Here is a 20305-nt window from a genome sequence, read left to right on the forward strand (position 1 = left end):
CAACCTGGATGGGGGAGCCCAGAGAACTGACCGAGCTCCTCAGCTGGCTCTCAAAGGGTCAAGAACAGAGTGGGGAAGAGCATTCCAAGCAGAGGGAACAACATGTGCAAAGACCAAGGGCAAGAGAGAGTTCTATGTTGAGGTAGTTTCCCGAATCTCCATGTTTGGGACGTGGGGTGAGGAGTTAGTTGTAAGAGATGAGGTTGGAAAGAGAGGTTGGCAGGAGCAGATCACTCAGGGCTTTATTTTGCCCCAAGAACACTAGGGAGCCACAGGTGGTCTTGGAGCAAGGGAGGGCCCCAGTCATACTCATGTTTAGAAAGACCTCTCTAGATGCCAAGTGGAGTGTTGGGATGGGAGTCTGGGAGAGCAGAGACCAGGCTGCTGGGAGGGCAGGACTGGAGTGGAGGGCTTTGGACCAGGGCGATGCAGAGAAAGGGACTAGAAAAGAGGAATTCAGGTAACAGAATGCAAAAGACTTGGGGGCTAGAAGCAGGGGGTGAAGGAAGATGATACAGATCTAGGGAGACACTGAGGTCTGCAGACTGGGTGAGTGGGGGGATGGCAGTGTGAACTCTAAGATGGGGACACAGGAGAGGAGCAGGATTTGGAGGAAGATTTCAATTTCATTGTAGGTCTTCCTGAGTGTGAGATGCCTCTGGGACATTTTGATGAGAAATCTGAGAGACCACTGAGAATGGGTCTAGGAAGATCTGTGATGGGGTCAGGGTGGCTTCAGCAGAAGTGAAGGGCACTGGCAATCAGTGGGGCGTCATGGATTACTAGTGGGTCATCGGGACACTGCGGGCATTGCGGGGATCGATGAAATTTTGGCATCAGAAGAGGGTGTTGGAGAACCAAGTGAGATTGTTAAAGATAGTGAAGTCATGGAGACATATATCGGAGGTTGGAGGGAAATGTGGAAATGTTTGGGGTTAACGTTAATCAGTAGTGGGTGGGTGTAGCCCTAGGAGTTTTATGGAGACACTGGAGATCAGCAGGATTTGGGACATCATCCAGGGTGGGGTGGAATGACTGGAGATGCTGTCGTCAGTCAGGGATTTTAAGATGTCAGTGGGAAACACTGGAGATCAGAAAGGTGTATGTTGCGAGTCTAAGAAGGCACTAGAACCACCTGGGGTCGTCTGTGAAGCGATGGGAAGGCCAGTTATGAAGGAGGCCTCCTCTTGAGGGTCCCTCCGTTGCTAGGCAAACGGTTCCCTGGGCGCCGTTGCTAGGGATTTGAGCTTTTCCACGACCCCGCCCATCTCCCGCTGGGCCCCGCCCCGCATCCAACCACACGTCGGCCGCTGGCACAAAGGCCACGCCCCATCTTGCGCCCCGCCCCCAGTCCCTGAACCGTTACCGGAGCGACGGCCCGAGCTCATCCCGCCTCCCGATCCTGTTGCCAATCGAAGAGGCGTCGCCCGGGTGACCACCCCACCCCTTCCGGCGCGAGCCCGCGGCTTCCGGCAGGGGCCCGGCGGCGGGCGGCGGTCCGGCAGCGGCGGGGCCCGGGCGGGAGGGGGGCGCCCAAGATGGCGGCGGGCGGCGCGGAGGGCGGCTCGGGCCCCGGCGCCGCCATGGGGGACTGCGCGGAAATCAAGTCGCAGTTCCGCACCCGCGAGGGCTTCTACAAGCTGCTCCCCGGCGATGGCGCCGCTCGCAGGTCGGGTCCGGCTTCCGCCCAGACCCCGGCGCCGCCCCAGCCGCCGCAGCCCCCGCCCGGCCCTGCCTCCTCCTCCGGCCCCGGCGCCGCGGGCTCCGCGCCGTCCCCGCCGCCCGCAGGCCCGGGGCCAGGGCCCGCGCTGCCCGCCGTGCGCCTCAGCCTCGTGCGCCTCGGGGAGCCCGACGGCGCCGGGGCCGGGGAACCGCCCGCCACGCCCGCGGGGCTGGGTGCCGGAGGAGACCGCGTCTGCTTCAACTTGGGCCGCGAGCTGTATTTCTACCCCGGCTGCTGCCGCCGCGGGAGCCAACGGGTGAGCGGCCTGCATCGTGGTGGCCTCGGTGCTGGCAGAGAGGATAGGGCCCCCTGAGGTGATCCCGAAGTGATGGGAGGGTCTCTGATTGATGTGGGGTTTGGAAATGGCATCCTAGATGTGACGGATGTCCTAGGATGCAAAGGTGCCTGGAGGTTATGCAGAATTCTAAAAGGTGGTGGCCTCTTAGCCCTTTAGCACCCTCCGAGGTGCTGGCCATCGTAGAGGTGATGGAGAATCGTGAGGTCATGTGGGATCTGCGAGTTATGCGTGGGGGGTTCTGTGCTGGTATTTTGGAGAGATTCCCAGATGGCATGGGACCCTGTGTGGTTCTGGGTGGTAGGGATCTGCAGGTGATAGGGATTCCTGAGGTGATGCAGGCTGGAAGGTGATGGAGAACCCAGGGGTATTGCAAGTCTGCAGCTATTGGGGGGGGTGGGGGGGAGTCTTGAAACTTTGGGAGCCCAGAGGTGAGGATGATTGTGGAACTGATGGGGCTCTGAGAGGTCATAGGGATCCTGCAGGTGAATGGGATCTTAGGGAACGCAGGTTCTGGAGACACAGGGTCCTGGAGGGAGTGAGAATCTCTGAACTGATGGAGAGCTGAGGGTGATGAGAGCCCAAGAGGACATCCTCAGGTGTGATGGTTGTCTCTAGAGAGATGTAGGTCCCAGAGGGGGATGAGGCCCGTGGAGGTTATGGTGGTCCCCAGACGTGATGGAGATCCTGGGAGCCCAGAGGTGCTGAAGGACCAAAAATGTGGGGGACCATGAGGTTTAATGCGTCTGTGAACTGTGATGGAGGTCCCGAGATTTAGGGACTCCAAAGGAAACAGAATCTTGGGATGTTGGGCATTAGAGTCCTGGGGATGTGGGCGGCCCTGAGTTTGGGGAAGCTTGGATATTGAGGTGCTAAGATCCAGGGGAGTTGCTGAGGCCGTGGGGCAGGACTGGAAAGGAATGGGACTGTGGGGGTCTGCAAGCTTTGATACTACGGGCAAGGGTGTCCCCTAAAGTTAGGGGGTCCAACTTTGGGGGTAAGCACCGTGGTCTCATGTGGGGTGGAGGGGGGGGGGGGAACCTTCCTGTCTGTGTTTTTCCTTTACTGGGTCTGTGATTTGGGTCCCCCTTCCTGTCTGTGGTTGCCCACTCACCCATCCACCTACCCACTTCCCTCAGGGATTTAACCCTGCTTCCTCTTAGTGGTTTCCCCCAACCTCAACACCCTCTTCCTTCCTCTCAGTAGTAGAAGCTATTAACTGCTTTTCTCCCGCTGCTCAAGTCTATTGATCTCAACAAGCCAATTGACAAGCGGATCTATAAGGGCACCCAGCCCACCTGCCATGACTTCAACCAGTTCACTGCTGCCACAGAGACCATCTCCCTGCTGGTGGGGTTCTCAGCCGGCCAGGTGCAGTACCTTGATCTCATCAAGAAGGACACCAGCAAGCTATTCAATGAAGAGGTGATTATGGGCCCCCGGGGCCTAGAGCGGCTCCCCCCTTCCCATTCACCCACCCGTACACTGTGGCCACGAGACTGCAGCTGCCTGGGAGCTGTGTAGACCTGGTGGGGTGGCGGTGGGGGGGCGGTGCAGGATATGAGAGAGAGGGGATGGGCTGACGGGTGTGTGGGCCGAGGTAACAGCTAGCGTGATAAGGACCAATAATGACAGCTGCGCCTGCTGTGCCCAAGTCCTGTGCTGCTGGGTTAGGGCTCGTGGTGCCCATGTTGCGGAGAAGACAGCTGAGCCTAGTCAGCTGTTGGGACTCGTTTGACATCAGAATTTGGTCTCCAAATTCAAGTCCTTGCCTCACCATTTCCTCACTGTGTGGTTTCGGGAAGGTGACACCTCCCCCCCCCCCCGAGCCTCAGTTTTACTCCTCTGCAAAATGGGATTCTCATCCCTACCTCACAGGACTGTCATTACAAAATCATATGTGGGGATTGCCCAGTCCTGGCTGGATTCGGCACAAGAGGGCGTGCTGATGAACGACCTCATCTGTGGGCAGGGGCTGCTCTTGTCCTCTTTTTTTTTTTTTTTTTTAATGTTTGTTTATTTTTGAGACCGTGCAGGCAGGGGAGGGGCAGAACGATAGGGAGAGAGAGGATCCAAAGCAGGCTCTGCGCCGACAGCAGCGAGTCCGATGTGGGGCTCGAACTCATGAACCGCCCGACATCGTGAGCTGAGCCAAAGTCAGACGCTCAACGGACTGAGCCATCCAGGCGCCCCGTCCTCTGTCTTTTTCTCTCTGTTCAGAGGAGGTGTTCCAAGTACACAGAGTGCCTGAATGGCAGAAGGGAGCGGAACCGTGAATGGATTAAAAACGCACTAGCTCGTCCATTCACAAAATAGGAGAGGCCTCCTTGCAGGGGGCAAGGGGAGGGGACATTGAAATAAAGACCTGAAGGAGGCCGGAAAGTTATCAGGGGAAGTGTGGGAGGAGGACAGCAGAAAGGCTGAGTGGCCAGAGCAGTTCTTGAGGGGAGGGTGGTGGATGGGTTCTGAGAAAGACCTGGTAGGGACCAGCCCGTGTAGGGTCTGGAGGGCCATGGAAAAGAGACGAGTTCGGCTGTTAGAGCCTTTCTTGACTAGGGTTCATCTCAGCCGTAGAACAAAGAAGTGATTTGATGGTTTCCGAATCTTTCCCAACAACGAGGAGCCACCTCGCTGCCTGGGGAGGAAGTTACTTCGTTGTGTAGTGCGGGTGCCCAGGGCTTCGTTCTCTCTGGAACCCTGCTTGAGAAAGGCCGCCGTGGTGTTTGGGGCTGGACGGTGCCTGGTGCTGACTTCCATTTTAACAGCCTCCGTCTGGCAACCGAGCGGCAGTGGCAGCCTGGGTGGCCAGTTAGGCCAGCGCAGGGTTGATGGTGACTGGGACCTGCGTGGTTGGAGTGGGGGTGGGGCGAGAAGAGGGCAGGTCCCGGTGTTCTGGAAGGACTGGATGTGGGCTGGAAGGCGGACAGAGCAGAGGCGCGTGTGCAGCTGGCGGGCTGGTGCTGCCCCTCGCGTGTCTAGGAGATGTTGTGCGCACAGCGCTGTGCTCTGGGGCTAGGCCAGCGAACCACACAGATCGAGAGCCCTTCTTTGGGGGCTGATGTTCTGTGAATCGATCTCGTGCCTTAAGCCTGACGTGGTGAAGACTGTGGAGAGGGTTAGACAGAGGAGGATAGTTCTCTGAAAGGCAGGACCGTCCCCTTGCAGAAGATGGGGCATCGTGGCTCCGTGGAGCTCCCCGTGGCTGCCTCACAGGCCACCCTTCTTCCCCTGCGTTCCCATGGCCTGGTGTCCATCCCTTACCCTCGGTGTGGGAGGCCCCGTCCGAGAAGGTCTGGGCCACGTCCGAGGGCCTTTTCGGGGGAACCACGTTGGGGAGGAGGTCTGCCGGGAGCGGATTACCTTCTCCCAACCCCCACGGTTTCTCCTGGCAGCGGCTGATCGACAAGACCAAGGTGACCTATCTGAAGTGGCTGCCCGAATCAGAGAGCCTGTTCCTGGCCTCACACGCCAGTGGCCACCTGTACCTGTACAACGTCAGCCACCCTTGCGCCTCGGCCCCGCCGCAGTACAGCCTGCTGAAGCAGGGCGAGGGCTTCGCCGTCTATGCCGCCAAGAGCAAGGCGCCCCGCAACCCGCTGGCCAAGTGGGCGGTGGGCGAGGGCCCCCTCAACGAGTTCGCCTTCTCGCCGGATGGCCGGCACCTGGCCTGCGTCAGCCAGGACGGCTGCCTGCGCGTCTTCCACTTCGACTCCATGCTGCTGCGGGGGCTCATGAAGAGCTACTTTGGGGGCCTGCTCTGCGTGTGCTGGAGCCCGGATGGGCGCTACGTCGTGACGGGTGGCGAAGACGACCTGGTCACCGTGTGGTCCTTCACCGAGGGCCGAGTGGTGGCCCGGGGCCACGGCCACAAGTCCTGGGTCAATGCTGTGGCCTTCGACCCCTACACCACGAGGGCCGAGGAGGCAGCCGCGGCCGGCGGTGACGGGGAGCGGAGCGGCGAGGAGGAGGAGGAGCCTGAGGCCGGGGGCCCGGGCTCGGGCGGGGGAGCCCCCCTCTCCCCGCTGCCCAAAGCCGGCCCCATCACCTACCGCTTCGGCTCGGCCGGCCAGGACACGCAGTTCTGCCTGTGGGACCTCACCGAAGACGTGCTTTACCCCCACCCGCCCCTGGCCCGCACCCGCACCCTCCCCGGCACGCCCGGTGCCACGCCGCCCACCGCCGGCAGCTCTCGGGGCGCCGAGCCGGGCCCCGGCCCCCTGCCTCGCTCGCTGTCCCGCTCCAACAGCCTTCCGCACCCGGCGGGCAGCGGCAAGGCGGGCGGCCCGGGCGCGACCGCCGAGCCGGGCACGCCGTTCAGCATCGGCCGCTTTGCCACGCTCACGCTGCAGGAGCGGAGGGACCGGGGGTCAGAGAAAGAGCACAAGCGCTACCACAGCCTGGGCAACATCAGCCGGGGCGGCGGCGGGGGGCGGCGGCGGCGGCGGCGGGGACAAGCCCAGCGGCCCGGCCCCCCGCAGCCGGCTGGACCCGGCCAAGGTGCTGGGCACGGCGCTGTGCCCACGCATCCACGAGGTGCCGCTGCTCGAGCCCCTGGTGTGCAAGAAGATCGCCCAGGAGCGGCTCACGGTCCTCCTCTTCCTGGAGGACTGCATCATCACCGCCTGCCAGGAGGGCCTCATCTGTACCTGGGCCCGGCCGGGCAAGGCGGTGAGTCGCCCCACGCCAGCCTCCCCAGGGCCCAGGAAGAGGCGGGCATCGGCGGAGGGGTTGGCCACCGCCACAGCCTTTAGCCCTGTGGGATGAGGGGGAGCCAGGGAACTCTTAGTGTCCCAGAGTGAGACCCCTCAGGTCTCAGGGTGCCGGGCTTCTAGAACTCTCGGTGACGACCGAGAGAGGGTTGGGGATAAGACAGCTGGGAGTAGTGGGGACCGTGGCCAGCTATCTGAAGCGGGGAGCCAGTGGGCCCGGCATGGCCCCATCTGATCACATGTCACTCGAAGCCAGATCTCTGTTTCTATGGGACATGTGATTTGCCAGTTGTGAAACCTGGTGAATGATGCTGGTCAAATTCTCTGGGCGACACTGAGCCCGTGGGCCCGGCTTCCGGCCTGGGTCTCAGACTCTGGACCTGAGCCCACCGCTGGAGTCACGGCCTGGGGAGTCCCAGCGTGGGTTCTGGCACTGCTCCCTGTGACCTCGGGCAGGTCACTGCTCGTTGACCTCCATCACCTCTTAGGGAGCCTTGAAGGTGGGTGGTGGGCAGATGTGTCCACCTCCCACTGTAGCTGTGGGGTTCGGCGAGGTCCCGGTCGGGAAGGTCCCAGTAGGGGAAGCACAGACCTGGCGCCTTGTCTCTTTGGAGCTCTTGTCTCATGGCTCAGCTTCTCGGGGATGTGGGCACAGTGCCCAGGGTGCCAGGTCTGAGGGCCGAGGCTGGGTTCCCTCGAAGAGCGGTTTTAGGATTGTGTAGGGTCTTGAATCCTTAGAACGTAATAGCACAGTCTCAGAGGCAGGGTCGTTGGGATCTGGGGAGTCCGGCAAGTCCTAAAAGAGACCCCTCTATCTCCCTAGTTCACAGACGAGGAGGCCGAGGCCCAGACAGGGGAAGGAAGTTGGCCCAGGTCACCCAGCAAGTCAGTGGTAGAGGTAGGATTGTCCCTGAGTTCTCTATCCCCCGCACCCCCCAGTCAGAAAGGGCCCCGTCCTCTCCCCATCCTCTCCACCCCTACCCCATCCTCTCTGCTCGGGATCACCCCGAGGACTTTAATTATTGTCTAAGAGTGCCGCCTGCCGGGACAGGGAAGCTAGCTGAGATGTAAGTTCCTGACCTAGAGCAGCGGCCTCTGTCCGGGCGGGGTCTGGGGCGGACTGAAGGGCAAGGTCAGGGCGGCAGCCGCCTTGGGGACTCTGGGCTGGCTCCCTCCCCATGGGACTGACGGGAGCCCCAGGCAGCCTCTAACCCTCCTGTCTCCCCTCTCGTCTTCCCCAGGGCCTCTCCTCCCAGCCCAGCAACTCCCCGAGCGGCACAGTGGTGTGAAACCATGGATGTCGGGGTCCCCCCTCTGTTCCCCACCTCCTAGCCATAACCCCCCCGCCGACCTCACGGATCAACGTATGATTAACAAGACTAACCATGACGGATGGACTGCTCCAGTCCCTTGCCCTGCACAGATTAGGGGATCAGAGGGTCCCCCAGACCGGCCCAGCACTTGGGGGGACGTAGTGGCCCATGTGGCCTCAGCCCTGTCCCCACCCACTGCCAAGTACAATGACCCCTCCCTCTGAAACATCAGTGTTCGCCTCGTCCCTGTCCCCAGCATGTGACTGGTCACTCCCGGGGGAGACCCCCCCCCAAAGCTCTGCAATGTGCCCCTCGGCCTGTGGGCAGGGCAGGGGTGGCCTACCCCTCCCCTGGCCCGCACCCTGCCCGTGCTGTTGTTTGTGCTTTTGAAGAGTGTTAAATTATGGAAGCCCCTCGGGGGCCCTCCCTGTCCCCCCGGGACCTCTTATTTATACTAAAGTTCCCTGTTTTCACAGCGTCTCTGTTCCCTTCCGGGAGGTGTGGAGGGAGTGCGTGCGCACTTTTGCTGCAGTCCTAGAATCCAGTTGCTTCGACCAAAAGGAAGAGCTAGGCCCTCCCTGCCTCTCCCCCACCCAGTCCTCTCCCTGCTCCCTTCTAATAGCCCGGAACACTGAAGGGCGGAGGGGGGCTCACTCAGTGGGGGACACCCAGCCGGTCCAGCCCCAGGCAGGGCCCTTGGGACGGAGGAGGACGTTGCTCTGGCTCCCAAACTCTAGAAGAAAGTCCGTCCAGGACCCCCTCAGAGACGTTTGAGAGGGCCCAAACCGGCCCAAGTCGGATATTCCGGGGGGCCTGTCCGGATGGGTCCTCCGGGCCGCTCCTGAGGTGCCCGGAGTGCGCATGTCTGGGCCTCCCGCCGCCTCGGGCCGGCTCACGAGGCCCAGGCGCCCAGAGCCAGCTAGAGACCGCGGTTTCCTCCGGGAGAGCTGTCCAGCCCTCCCGAGAACAGCGAGAGTCCGTCCGGCTGCTGCAGGGAGTGGTGTCTTCCCGCTCTGCCCTCCACCCCCCGAAATGTTTCTGTTTCTAATCCTAGCCCGGGCAGGAATGTGGCTGCGGGGCCAGGGTCCAAGGAGCTATTTTGGGGGCTCCTTTTTCTCCCCCAGGCTTTGGCCAGCGGGTCACTCCTGGTCCTGGCTCCTGAGGGCCTCCCTTCCCAATTCTCTCACCACCCCTTCCCCACCTCCTGCCAAAAAAAAAAAAAAAAAAAAAAAGTCAGTGTAAAGCAGAGGTCCTGAGGGCTAAATTTAAACCATCCCAAAGTCTGACTCCGTGGCTGAGTCACCCGCGAAGCTGGCCTCCTACCCCCCCCTTCCCAGGCCTCACCCCTTTCTCACCCCACCCCGATTCCTGGGCTTGAGAAGGGGGCGTTACTCGATCATTCTGAACCTCAATTGGCCCCCTCGGAATGGAATGGGAGGGCTCATCTTTGGCATCTGCCACACCTGTAGCTTCCTCTGTGCTCCGCCTTTTTTTGGGGGGGATGCATGGTGGGAGAGTTGAAATTCTTCACCCCCCCCATCTCACTCCGAAGTGTTCTGAGGGGCCCCGGGAGGAGGGAGTTGGGGGGCCTGGCTCATGAGGGGTTAAGGCTGGGAGGCGGGAGGGGGCCGAACCGAGGGGTGGGGAGAGGGGAGGAGGCCTCAGCAGCAGAGAGAAGTGGCCAGAGAGGCCCAGGGGACAGCCAGGGACAGGCAGACATGCAGCCAGAGCCCCGAGGCCTGGACAGGGGCTGCCAGGCCCCGTGACGGGAGGACCCCGAGCCCCTGGCCCGGGGAGGGGGCCATGGTGCTGCCTGCCCGACATGTCAGCCGAGGTGCGGCTGAGGCGGCTCGAGCAGCTGGTGCTGGACCCCGGCTTCCTGGGGCTGGAGCCCCTGCTCGACCTTCTCCTGGGCGTCCACCAGGAGCTGGGCGCCTCCGACCTGGCGCAGGACAAGTATGTGGCCGACTTCTTGCAGTGGGGTGAGTGCCCGCCTGCATGGATGCCCCCGGATTGGGGGCCGGTGGGGGCAGGGCAGAGGCAGGAGATGGGGCTGGGCACGGGGGGCTGGTGGTTGGGGGCAGGATGGACGTGGGAGAGCCTCCCATTCAGGAGCCCGGAACTCGGTGCCGGGTCCCAGGGTGACATGCCCCTTCCCCCGTGCCACCCTGGCAGGGCAGGCTGGGGTCAGCAGAGGCCAGGACAGCCAGGACTCACAACCAGGACTTGGGAGGCTGGGCTGGGCACAGCTTCCCGTGGTCCCTCTGTACCCCCTCCACAAAGTCTAGGCCTAAGGACATGCCGGGAGCCCCGTATTTTAGGGTGCCCCCACTGAAACGGGCCCCATGGCCTTCCACCCTGGTTTCCCAGAGCGCAGGGGCAGGCAGAAAGGACAGCACGGGGCAGCTGCCAGGGGCGCGGCCAACGGGCAGGTGTTTGGCTCCAGCCTCTCCAGCTGCCCCGACAGGTGCCCAGGCACTGGGAGGGTGCGGTGACTCAGGCGGGCCCCGGGGGAGAGCCAGCTCTGAGACAGGCGCCACTCAGTGCCCCTCACCCCCTGGATGGAGGAGGAACAGCTTAAGGTTCTTCTGGGTGTACCCCCCCAGCCCTGTTTCACTGTGGTCTGCATGGGGAGCCCCGACTCCCCTCTAGCTAACTCCCTCCCGTCACTCATTCTCCTAGCTCATGACCTCCGACCTCCCGGCTCTCCCACAAAGTCCCTTCTTGCCAGGTCTTTCCCCGGAGACAGGTCTGGAGGGAAGATGTGCCCGCCTCAGCTTCTGGCCTTGTCTGCCCGGCCCTTCCTCCACCCCAGGGCCCAGGCTCCTTTTTTCTGTCTCTCTGACACCCTGCCACTTGGTCCCCACACTGGGTTGCCCCTCCAGCGGTCTGCTCTTGGTCCGTGGGCTCCGTGTGTCTCTCTCTGCCTTCTCCCTCTTGCTCCTTTCTTGTGACCATCTCTGACCCAGGGCCCACTCCTGTCCCTCCCATTTCACAGACAGGAAGGTGGAGACCAAAGGCCAGGCCGCTCAGCCCCTGTAGGAACTTTCTCTCCGCCTCCCCCAACCCTTAGTACCTCTGTCAGCCCTGATTTCGCAGAGCGTGAAGTGGGGCTAGCAGGGTAAACTGAGCCCTGAGCTGGGGGCAGGGGTCTGGCTCTCCCGTAAGGAGCGCTCCTTTTGTGGCCCGAGCAGCGTCCTGCGGCCCCTCCCCTGCCGGGCCGCCCGGGCGGGGGAGGGGGCCTGGGTTCCTGCTGCCTTAAAAGGGCTCAACGTCTTGGCTCTCTCCTCCCTCCCCCGTTCTGGGCCCTGGCTGGTTCTTCCCTGCCTGCGGCCCACTCTCCCCGAACCTCATGGGGGGGCTCCTCTCTCCCTTCCATAACGCACTCCGTCTCCCCTTATTCCCACTTGCACACGTCCCTCTCTCTGTCCTGCCTCTCAAGTCCCCGGCGTCTGCTACTTCCCGCCCTCCCTCTCCATGTCCCAGTCTCCCCCTCCCAACCTGCCCCCTTTAACTCCTAGCTGTGGGGCCTTGGGACGACCGCTTCACCCGCCTGGGCCCTGACTCCCCACCTGTAAGTGAGGGGTACTGAAGAAGCCCTCTTTGTGGAGTTGAGGGCAGAGAGAATACACTAGAGCCTGGGATTTGGGGGTCCACGCTGGCTTTGTGTTTCTTGTTCCTTCTCCCAGCCCCAGCCCCAGCCCCAAATCCAGTGTCTCCCAAAGTGTGGTCCAAAGCCACCTGCATCATAAACCTGGAGGTACTGGATTAAACCGAATGTTCCAGAGACAGGTGACCAGAGACAGACTGAGAATGCTGGGGTGGGCCTGTTGGGCACTCCCTCCACCAGCCTGAGTGGGGGTGGGGCCTGAAGCTCAGGGGGCCCTAAGGCCTGGGTCTCATATCTTCCCCGTCGGTCCTGCAGAGCCCGCGCTCTCCACCTGCAGCCACTAGGGCCCTCCGGCCCAATGGCCTTCCCAAAGAGGGGTTCCCAGGCATCCCACCTTTTTCTGTAGGAGGGCAGTTTGGGGAGTCCCCAACCCTCACAGTGTTTTGGTGGGGAAGCCCTTGGGAGACTGACAGTCCTAGGAGAGAGAGAGAAGAGAGAACAAGGGACAGAGGAGACCGAGGATGGAGAGAGGGGGAGACTGAGGGGCAGAGGGTGGGACTTCCTCCTGTCTGGGGTGTCAGTCCCAGTTAGCCTCGGTTCTCACCTCCCCTCGCCCCTCAGTGGAGCCCATCGCCGAGAGGCTTAAGGAGGCCCGACTGCAGAGGGATGACTTCGAGATTCTGAAGGTGATCGGACGCGGGGCGTTCAGCGAGGTGAGCCGTGAGCTGTCACTGCAGCTCGGCGGAGCGGGAGACGCGACTGCTCACGCAGTGGGCGGGACACAGGGGTTCGGGGCGGGTCCTTAGAAATTGATGAATGACTGAGTTTAGAAAAACTACACCAGAGGGGCGGGGGGCGGGACTTTGGGTCGATGGGCGTGGCGTTGGCGGTGGGGCGGGGCCACGACTGGGTTGTGTCGGGGGTGGAGTCCGATCGGAGCGAGCCCGGGTGTTTCCGCCCCCCTCCCCCCCCCCCCCCCCGCGCCACCTCAGCCCCTGTCACCCCGTTTCGGCCTTCAGGTGGCGGTGGTGAAGATGAAGCAGACGGGCCAGGTGTACGCCATGAAGATCATGAATAAATGGGACATGCTGAAGAGAGGAGAGGTGAGGGCCGGGGCTGGAAGTGCGGGACGCGAGGATTACCCACCCCAACTCCCGCCCGGCCCGCTTCAGCGCCCGCGGGTGCCCCGCAGGTGTCGTGCTTCCGCGAGGAGAGGGATGTGTTGGTGAACGGGGACCGGCGCTGGATCACGGAGCTGCACTTCGCTTTCCAGGACGAGAACTACCTGGTGAGCCCCGGGCCGGGGCGACTAGAGAGCTGGACCCCGACCCCGAGGCTGGCAGTTAACGAGACGGGGTCAGGCAGAGGAAGGGCTAGGCTTGGGGAGCTGCCTCTGGGTGTGGTAGGAACTGGTCTTCCTGGCCCGGGAGGGGAGATGTCACTTACGGCTCTTTTCCCGGGCGGATTCTAGTGGACTCTTCAAAGATGCCGCCGTCGGGGGTGGGGGTGGGGCGGGGATCTCTCACCGGGACTGGGATAGCTCTCTAGTCGGTGTGGGGGCCACTGGGCAGGGGGTATCTGGGCACTGGGTGGGGGGGGTTCTCTGAGTTCTCTTTTTCCCTCCTTCTGTCCGGTGACATCCTGGGGGAAATTAGGGGTTTTTTTTGGGGGGGGGGAGTGTCTCTGATTTGGCCTCGGAGATCTCTTGGGCTCTCTTGGGGCTGGGGCTGCGGGGTCTCTCCCCAGGGATGGGGCATCTGTGGGAGTCTTTGTCCCGGCCTATCGGCGATCGGTGCCGAGGGGTGCTACTGACCCCCCCCCCCATGACACGCCCCCTGCTAGTACCTGGTCATGGAGTACTACGTGGGCGGGGACCTGCTAACGCTGCTGAGCAAGTTTGGGGAGCGGATCCCAGCCGAAATGGCGCGCTTCTACCTGGCCGAGATTGTCATGGCCATAGACTCAGTGCACCGGCTGGGCTATGTACACAGGTGGGCGCAGCAGGGGCTGAGGGGCGGGGGCCTGAGGGCGGGGCCCAGAGAGGGAAAGCAAAGTTGCACCTGGGCACGGTACCGCAAAGGTGGGGACCCAGAGGGGGCGGGCCCTGCAGAGGGACCTCCTTGGTTGGGGCCACTGGGGACAGGGCCAGAGGAGTGGGGTTCAGAATTGCAGAGTCCCCTAAGGGGCGGAAGCCGAGGAAATGGGTTCTGAGGGGCTAGGGAGTGGAGGGGCCCGGAGCTGGAGAGCATGGTCCCTAAGAGGGTGGGACCCGAGGCCGCGCTGCCCGGAGGGGTGGAACCTGCCGAGATGGATGGAGGGAGGCTCACATCCACCCCCACCCTTCCGTTTGCCCAGGGACATCAAACCCGACAACATCCTGCTGGACCGCTGTGGCCACATCCGCTTGGCCGACTTCGGGTCCTGCCTCAAGTTGAGGGCGGACGGAACGGTGCGTGGGGCGCCGCTTCGGGCACTGCGGCCACCAATGAGGAGTGGGGGCAGGTGGGGGGACAGAAGCGCAGAGTGTGGGGGCGGGGCTGAGGCGCCCAGGTAGAGGTGGGGGCCCGACCAGATTTAGAGGGGTTACAGGGAGGGGACCCACGCCTAAGTGTGTGAGCCGCTCCGGGTTAGAACAGAAAAGGGGAGGGACTAATGCACTCGGGGCGTGGTTAGGAGGAGGGGAGGAGCCAGAGCTGGGAGGGGCGGGGCCGAGCCCAGCTCTGGACCTTTTTGGCTCAGGTGCGGTCGCTGGTGGCTGTGGGCACCCCGGACTACTTGTCCCCTGAGATCCTGCAGGCTGTGGGCGGCGGGCCCGGGCTGGGCAGCTATGGGCCCGAGTGTGACTGGTGGGCACTGGGAGTGTTCGCCTATGAAATGTTCTACGGGCAGACGCCTTTCTACGCCGACTCCACGGCTGAGACCTACGGCAAGATCGTGCACTACAAGGTGAGCACGGCCAGAGGAACCCCTGATCTCCCTTGGCACGTAACGCCAGGCCAGCATCCCCTGCCCTCCCTCTCCCTCGTGCAGGAGCACCTGTCTCTACCGCTTGCGGACGCAGGGGTCCCTGAGGAGGCCCGAGACCTCATCCAGCGGCTGCTGTGTCCTCCTGAGACGCGGCTGGGCCGGGACGGAGCAGGTGATTTCCAGAATCATCCTTTTTTCTTTGGCCTTGACTGGGACAGTCTCCGAGACAGCGTGCCCCCATTTACACCGGATTTCGAGGGTGCCACTGACACGTGCAACTTCGATGTGGTGGAAGACGGGCTCACTGCCATGGTGAGCGGGGGCGGGGTAGGTACCTGCGACCCCTGCTGGGCAGAGGGTATTCCCCCCACCCACGCCCCACCCCCATCCCTCATCCAGAGAGCTGGGGTTAGAATAGTACCCATCTCCTGGGGTCTTGAAATCATTCCTCCCCCAGAGCGCCTGCTCTGTGCCCACCCAGCGCCGGGAACCCAGCGGTGATCTGGATTCGCAGTCCAGTGGGGAACATAGACTTGTCCCCAGACAGTGGTGCCCCAGAGGGAGAGTTCAGGGGTGAGACAAGGGAGGGGGGGTGTGCGGAGGGGGGCGCGGGCTCCCCACCCAGCCTGGAAAGTTTTGGAGGGCTTCCTGGAGGAGGAAGCCTCGGCTATCTGAGCCGAGACCTGGAAGGAAAAGAAGTGAGGCAGGAAAACACCGTAGAGGAATCTCTCCTAGGCCATCTCTCTCTCAACTGTTGTACAAGCCACCCCAGTGCTGGGTACTGCTGGGGACCCACAGGGACCAGACCAGCCCCGGTCCACGTGTAGTCGGGAGAAGTATAGAATGACACTGTGGAGAGCGCCCTGAGGGAGGCAGCCGGATACAATGAAAGAAGATGAGGGAGGGACCACTTTAGACGAGGCCCCAAGCTGGGATGGGGTGGGGAGCTGGCATTTAAGCCACGACTGGGAAGGGGTGAGGCACCAGCCCTGAGGAGCACAGGTCACTCCACATCTGGATTTCTCTGGTACAGGAGACGCTGTCCGACATGCGGGAAGGCATGCCCCTGGGGGTCCACCTGCCATTTGTGGGCTACTCCTACTCCTGCATGGCCCTCAGGTAAGCGCTGTTCAGGGGCTCCCAGTAGGGTTGCAGGATCAGGCTCAGAAGCGTAGCGTCTTGGGACCAAGGACTGTTGGGAGTCCGGAGTTGTAGGACCTTACGATGTCAGACCGTAAGTACTGTGAAGTTTTAGATTCCCTTGCAAAACCTCGGAGCCACAGACTTGGCCTTCCAGAATCTTCCAGGCATCCACTTTTAGATTGCTAGTCCAGTCACGGGACCTCAGAATCTTAGAAAATAAGAAACATGGAATTTTAAAATCAGTCTTAAAGGAATACAAACTTTTTTGAATCGCTCATATAAAGTTACTTCTTTATTTGTTTATTTATTTTTTTTAACGTTTATTTATTTTTGAGACAGAGAGAGACACAGCATGAACGGGGGAGGGGCAGAGAGAGAGGGAGACACAGAATCGGAAGCAGGCTCCAGGCTCTGAGCCATCAGCCCAGAGCCCAACACGGGGCTCGAACTCGCAGACCGCGAGATCGTGACCTGGGCTGAAGTCGGACGCCCAACCGACTGAGCCACCCAGGCGCCCCTTGTTTGTTTATTTAAAGGAGGCTCCACACCCAATGTGGGGCTTGAACTCACAACCCCTGAGATCAAGCGTCAGATGCTCTACTGACTGAGCCAGCCAGGCGCCCCTAACCATAAAGGCTTTTAAAAACATTAATTATACAAACAATACATCGTTTGTCACTGGTAAATTAGAAAATTCTGGCAAGGGAAAGGAGCTCCCTGGCTCACACATGCGCACACACAAACTGGACAACTGTGAGAACATGCTGTGATCCAATCTAGTCTTTTGCTGAACAATGTATCAAAATGTCCCTTCTTGTCCTGAACGAAGGCCAAACATGAGCCACTGTGCGGTACTCTCCTTTCTGGGGGGGGGGGGGGGGGCGGGACAGGACTCCGTTAACCCGTCTTCTCTGTTATAACCCAGATTGGATGGACAGCTGCAGCGTGGTCTCGGGGGGTGCCCAGGATCCTGGGGTCCTTGAGACCTGTTTCCAGAGAGGGAGTGCTGGGTGCGAGGGGCCATCCACTTTTATTGTAATTTCATATTCCTGGGGAGGAGGGGTCTCCCTCCAGCAGCTGGGGATGGCAGGGGGCGGGGTGCAGAGAACTAGAATCAGTCCTGGGATCCCACACCCAGTCTTAACACTGTATCTTTGGAGGTGGCCAGAGCTGGGTGGGGTCCCCCTCATTGTCCTGAAGTCCTAAGGAGAGGGGTCTGCAAAGGTCACGTGGACGGGGAGATGAAGTGACCCCGCATACGGGTGTCTCGGCCCCAGGTTCTCACAGAAGGTGCAGAGAGGCCAGCTCCCAGGGGCCTGAGGCCATGTGAAGGGCGGGCCTTTACTAACAAGAAGGGGACCCGTCCCATCAACCTGCCCCGCCCCCTCCTCACTCCAGGGGCCCTTCAGGGCCTGGCTGTCCCACGCCCACAGAAGAGGGAGTCCTGGCTCTAAACCCAGGGGGGTGGACAACCTCTTGAGGGGGCCCGGCTCTCCCTCCCCTCGCCCTCTTCCTCTCCCCAGGGACGAGGAGGTCCCAGGCCCCACGGCCATGGAACTGGAGGCCGAGCCATTGCCTGAGCCACCTGTGCGGGCGGCCAGCCCAGAGCCCACGGTGCCGCCACCAGAGGAAACAGTGAGTCTCTGGAGGAGAAGGTCGGTCAGGGAGAATCCGAGAAAGGCAGGGGCTTCCGGGGTCTTGTGTGCTGCCAGCCTGAAGCCCTCTGGGAGCTGGCTTGATAGAAAGAGAGAATGCAAAGTGGAGACAAAGTTACTTCAGTCAGAAATCATCCCTCTGAAGAAATAAAGGCCTTTGTGTGTGGGAGGAGGGGGCCGGCCCTTGGTCAGCAGACAGAACCTCAAGGCAAAGGTTTATTCTTGAACCGGAAAGGAGGGTAGTTAGGCTGAATTGTTCCCGGAAGAGGGGGCTGGAGAATGAGGGGAGGGGAGACAGAGACAAACCAAACAGGGCCTTTTGGTGAGGCAGGCCTTCTCCTGAGGACGCCCAGGGACTGGAGAAGAGGGGAGGGCCATGGTCAAGTTGGGTAAGAGTTGTAGGAATAGCCCTTTTTTCCTGTGTGGAAGGTGGGTGGGAAGGGCCCAGACTGGAGGCCGGAGACCAAGGCAGGGGCTGGGGTTAGTTAGGGAAGGAGGAGACTTGGGTCACTGCAGGAGCTGTGGGGATTCCGGAAAGATCTAGAGGACAAGGGAAGATCCCAGCCTAGAACCGGTGCCCAAGTCTTGGGCGCTGCAGGAGCGGGCAGCCCTAAGCCAGGTCCCGCACGCAGGCCGAAGCGGCAGCTCCGGAGGCCGTTCCCGCGGCGGCGGCGGCGGCGGTGGCGGCGGAGGCCCAGGTGACGCTGCGGGAGCTCCAGGAGGCCCTGGAGGAGGAGGTGCTTACACGGCAGAGCCTGAGCCGGGAGCTGGAGGCCATCCGCACAGCCAACCAGAGCTTTGCCAGGTCGGGGTCGGGGCGCCGGGGCTGGTCGCTACCGTCGGCAGCCCGTCTCGCCCAGGTCCGGTCCGGAAGGGCTCACGGTCTTTCCCTCCCCGCAGTCAGCTCCGTGAGGCCGAGGCCCGGAACCGAGACCTGGAGGCGCGCGTCCGGCAGCTGCAGGAGCGGATGGAGCTGCTGCAGGCCGGGGGAGACGCAGGCGAGTCCCCCATCCGTCCCCTTTCCCGAGGGCGACGGGGGGAGGTGGGCCCGCGGCGTGTGTGGACACCTGGGGGAGGGCGAGGGGCCCAGGCTGGGGCACGCCGCGCCACCGCCCTCCTCCGTCCCTCCACGCGCCCTACGCCTCTCTCTTCTCCTTCCAGCTGTCACGGGGGTCCCCAGTCCCCGGGCCACGGATGCACCTTCCCATGTAAGACCCCTCTTTTTTCCCCTGTATCAAGCCTGCTGGCCCCTCTGCAACCCCGGCCCCGTCTCCCCGTCCGGATTTAGGGATCACCCTATGTCTTTGGGGTTCCAGACGGCAGACACCCTCCACTCAGCCCCACGTCTACCAGACAGCCCTCGGTCCGGGCCTCTAACCAGATCCCATCTAGGATCTCCCTAGATTCCCTCCCCGACTCCGTTCGCTGTCTCTCGCCTCCTGCCGAGGGCGGCCGGGCCGGGCTGGGCTCCGATCGGGTCACCTATCCCTTCTCTCTCCAGCTAGATGGCCCCCCGGCCGTGGCTCTGGGCCAATGCCCGCTGGTGGGGCCAGGCCCCATGCACCGCCGCCACCTGCTGCTCCCTGCCAGGGTACGTCCGGCTGCTCACGCCCGCCCGCCGCCGCGCCCCCTCCTCGCACCAAGCACCCCAAGCCTCCTTTGCTTAGCTGCGCCTCTGTCGAGCGGGGCCGCCGCGGGGAGGGAGGATGCGCGGGCAGCCAATCAGCTCAGGCCGCTAGGAAGCAGCCAGTGGCGAGTTCGGACGAGACTTGAAGCTTGCCCGCGGACCAACCGCAACTGCCCGCGGGGGCGGGGCGGGGCGGGACGAGAGAGGATTGTGAACCCACCTATGGGCGTGGGCGTGGCGAGTCCCAGGAGCCAATCGGGGGGCCGTGCCGCCAAGACCTGATCACGCCCTCTTGTCCGCAGGTCCCTAAACCTGACCTATCGGAGGCGCGTTCCCTGCTCCTGTTCGCCGTTGCTCTGGCTGCTGCCGCCGCCTTGGGCTGCACTGGGTTGGTGGCCTGCGCCCACCATCTCGCCCCGGTCTGGCGCCACCCGGGAGCCGCCTTCGCCCCCTGAACCCTAGGACCCCAAGCTGGAGGGTTGGGTGACCTGGGCACGGCGCAGAAGCCATTCCTACCGCCTCCCGGTTCACAGCGCCTCCCAGCGTGGGTCTCCGCCCGAGCTCCAGCCCTGTGATCCGGGCCCGCCCCCTGGCGGCCGGGGAGGGAGGAGCAGGAGGCTCCAGGGAGGCTTGTAACCGGGAATGCTGCAGTTGCTGCTGGGGAGAATCGCAGACCAACCACCTACTAACTCCGGCCTGGCTGAGGCCCCGCCGTGGATGGGCAAACTGCGATCTAGAGGAGACAGCAGGGCCAGGGCTCGGCCATCAGTTTTTCACCCTCCACGCGCCCCCCGCCTATCGGCTCGCAGACCACAAATCCCTGTGCATGAGGCCCTACTATCCCGGGAATGTTCTCTTCCCGCGGCGAACGTCTAGTGCGAGCCCCGCCCGCCTTCTCGAGAACCTTTTGCTTTCGCCAGCCCCGCTTTTTCGGGGACTCGCGCGCCCTCCTCACGTACGTAGCTCTCGGGGCCACAGCAGGCTCCGCCCGCCTCGGCAGTTTGGGTATTTATTGACCTGTCCTCCGACCCGCCAAGTTCCAGGACCCCAGCACCCTAATCCACGTTTTGGATGCACTGAGACCCCGACATTCCTCAGTATTTATTGTCTCTCCACACCTAGGACCCCACCCCCGATCCTCGCGAATAAAAGGCCCTCCCGTCTGCCCAACGCTCTGGACTCCGCGGTGTCCGCTCTCTTTGCGTTGCGGGAACGAGGCTGCTCAGTGGGCCAATTGGAAGGCGAGTGCAGGCGCCCAATGGC

General features: G+C 62.4%; 2 protein-coding genes across 6 annotated transcripts; both read left to right on the forward strand.

The window, feature by feature from the left end:
• The first annotated feature begins 1533 nt into the window (after positions 1-1533).
• Positions 1534-8116, forward strand: DMWD (DM1 locus, WD repeat containing). The gene is given in 6 exon segments (XM_047077816.1): positions 1534-1979; positions 3261-3443; positions 5411-6441; positions 6443-6686; positions 7551-7625; positions 7969-8116. Coding segments are annotated over 6 exon segments (2022 nt in total). The 5' UTR covers positions 1534-1538; the 3' UTR covers positions 8017-8116.
• Positions 8117-9798: 1682 nt separating this feature from the next.
• Positions 9799-20263, forward strand: DMPK (DM1 protein kinase). 5 transcript variants are annotated; one of them, XM_047079150.1, is made up of 15 exons: positions 9799-10022; positions 12272-12363; positions 12670-12753; positions 12843-12938; positions 13493-13641; positions 14006-14099; positions 14390-14596; positions 14681-14944; positions 15651-15736; positions 17284-17395; positions 18048-18220; positions 18316-18413; positions 18577-18623; positions 18917-19006; positions 19345-20263. In XM_047079150.1, exons 1-15 carry the CDS (start codon positions 9863-9865, stop codon positions 19495-19497), a joined length of 1905 nt encoding a protein of 634 aa, XP_046935106.1. In that variant the 5' UTR covers positions 9799-9862; the 3' UTR covers positions 19498-20263. The 5 variants fall into 5 exon arrangements, 4 of the variants coding, with proteins under 4 accessions (XP_046935106.1, XP_046935105.1, XP_046935108.1 ...); XM_047079149.1 differs by having other exon boundaries at positions 18921-19006; XM_047079152.1 differs by having other exon boundaries at positions 14681-14929.
• The last annotated feature ends 42 nt before the right edge of the window (positions 20264-20305 follow it).

Source organism: Lynx rufus, unplaced genomic scaffold, assembly GCF_022079265.1.
Source record: "Lynx rufus isolate CCGP_SWC_20201006 ecotype Redwood Valley unplaced genomic scaffold, mLynRuf1.p SCAF_16, whole genome shotgun sequence".
In the NCBI taxonomy this organism is placed as follows: domain Eukaryota; kingdom Metazoa; phylum Chordata; class Mammalia; order Carnivora; family Felidae; genus Lynx; species Lynx rufus.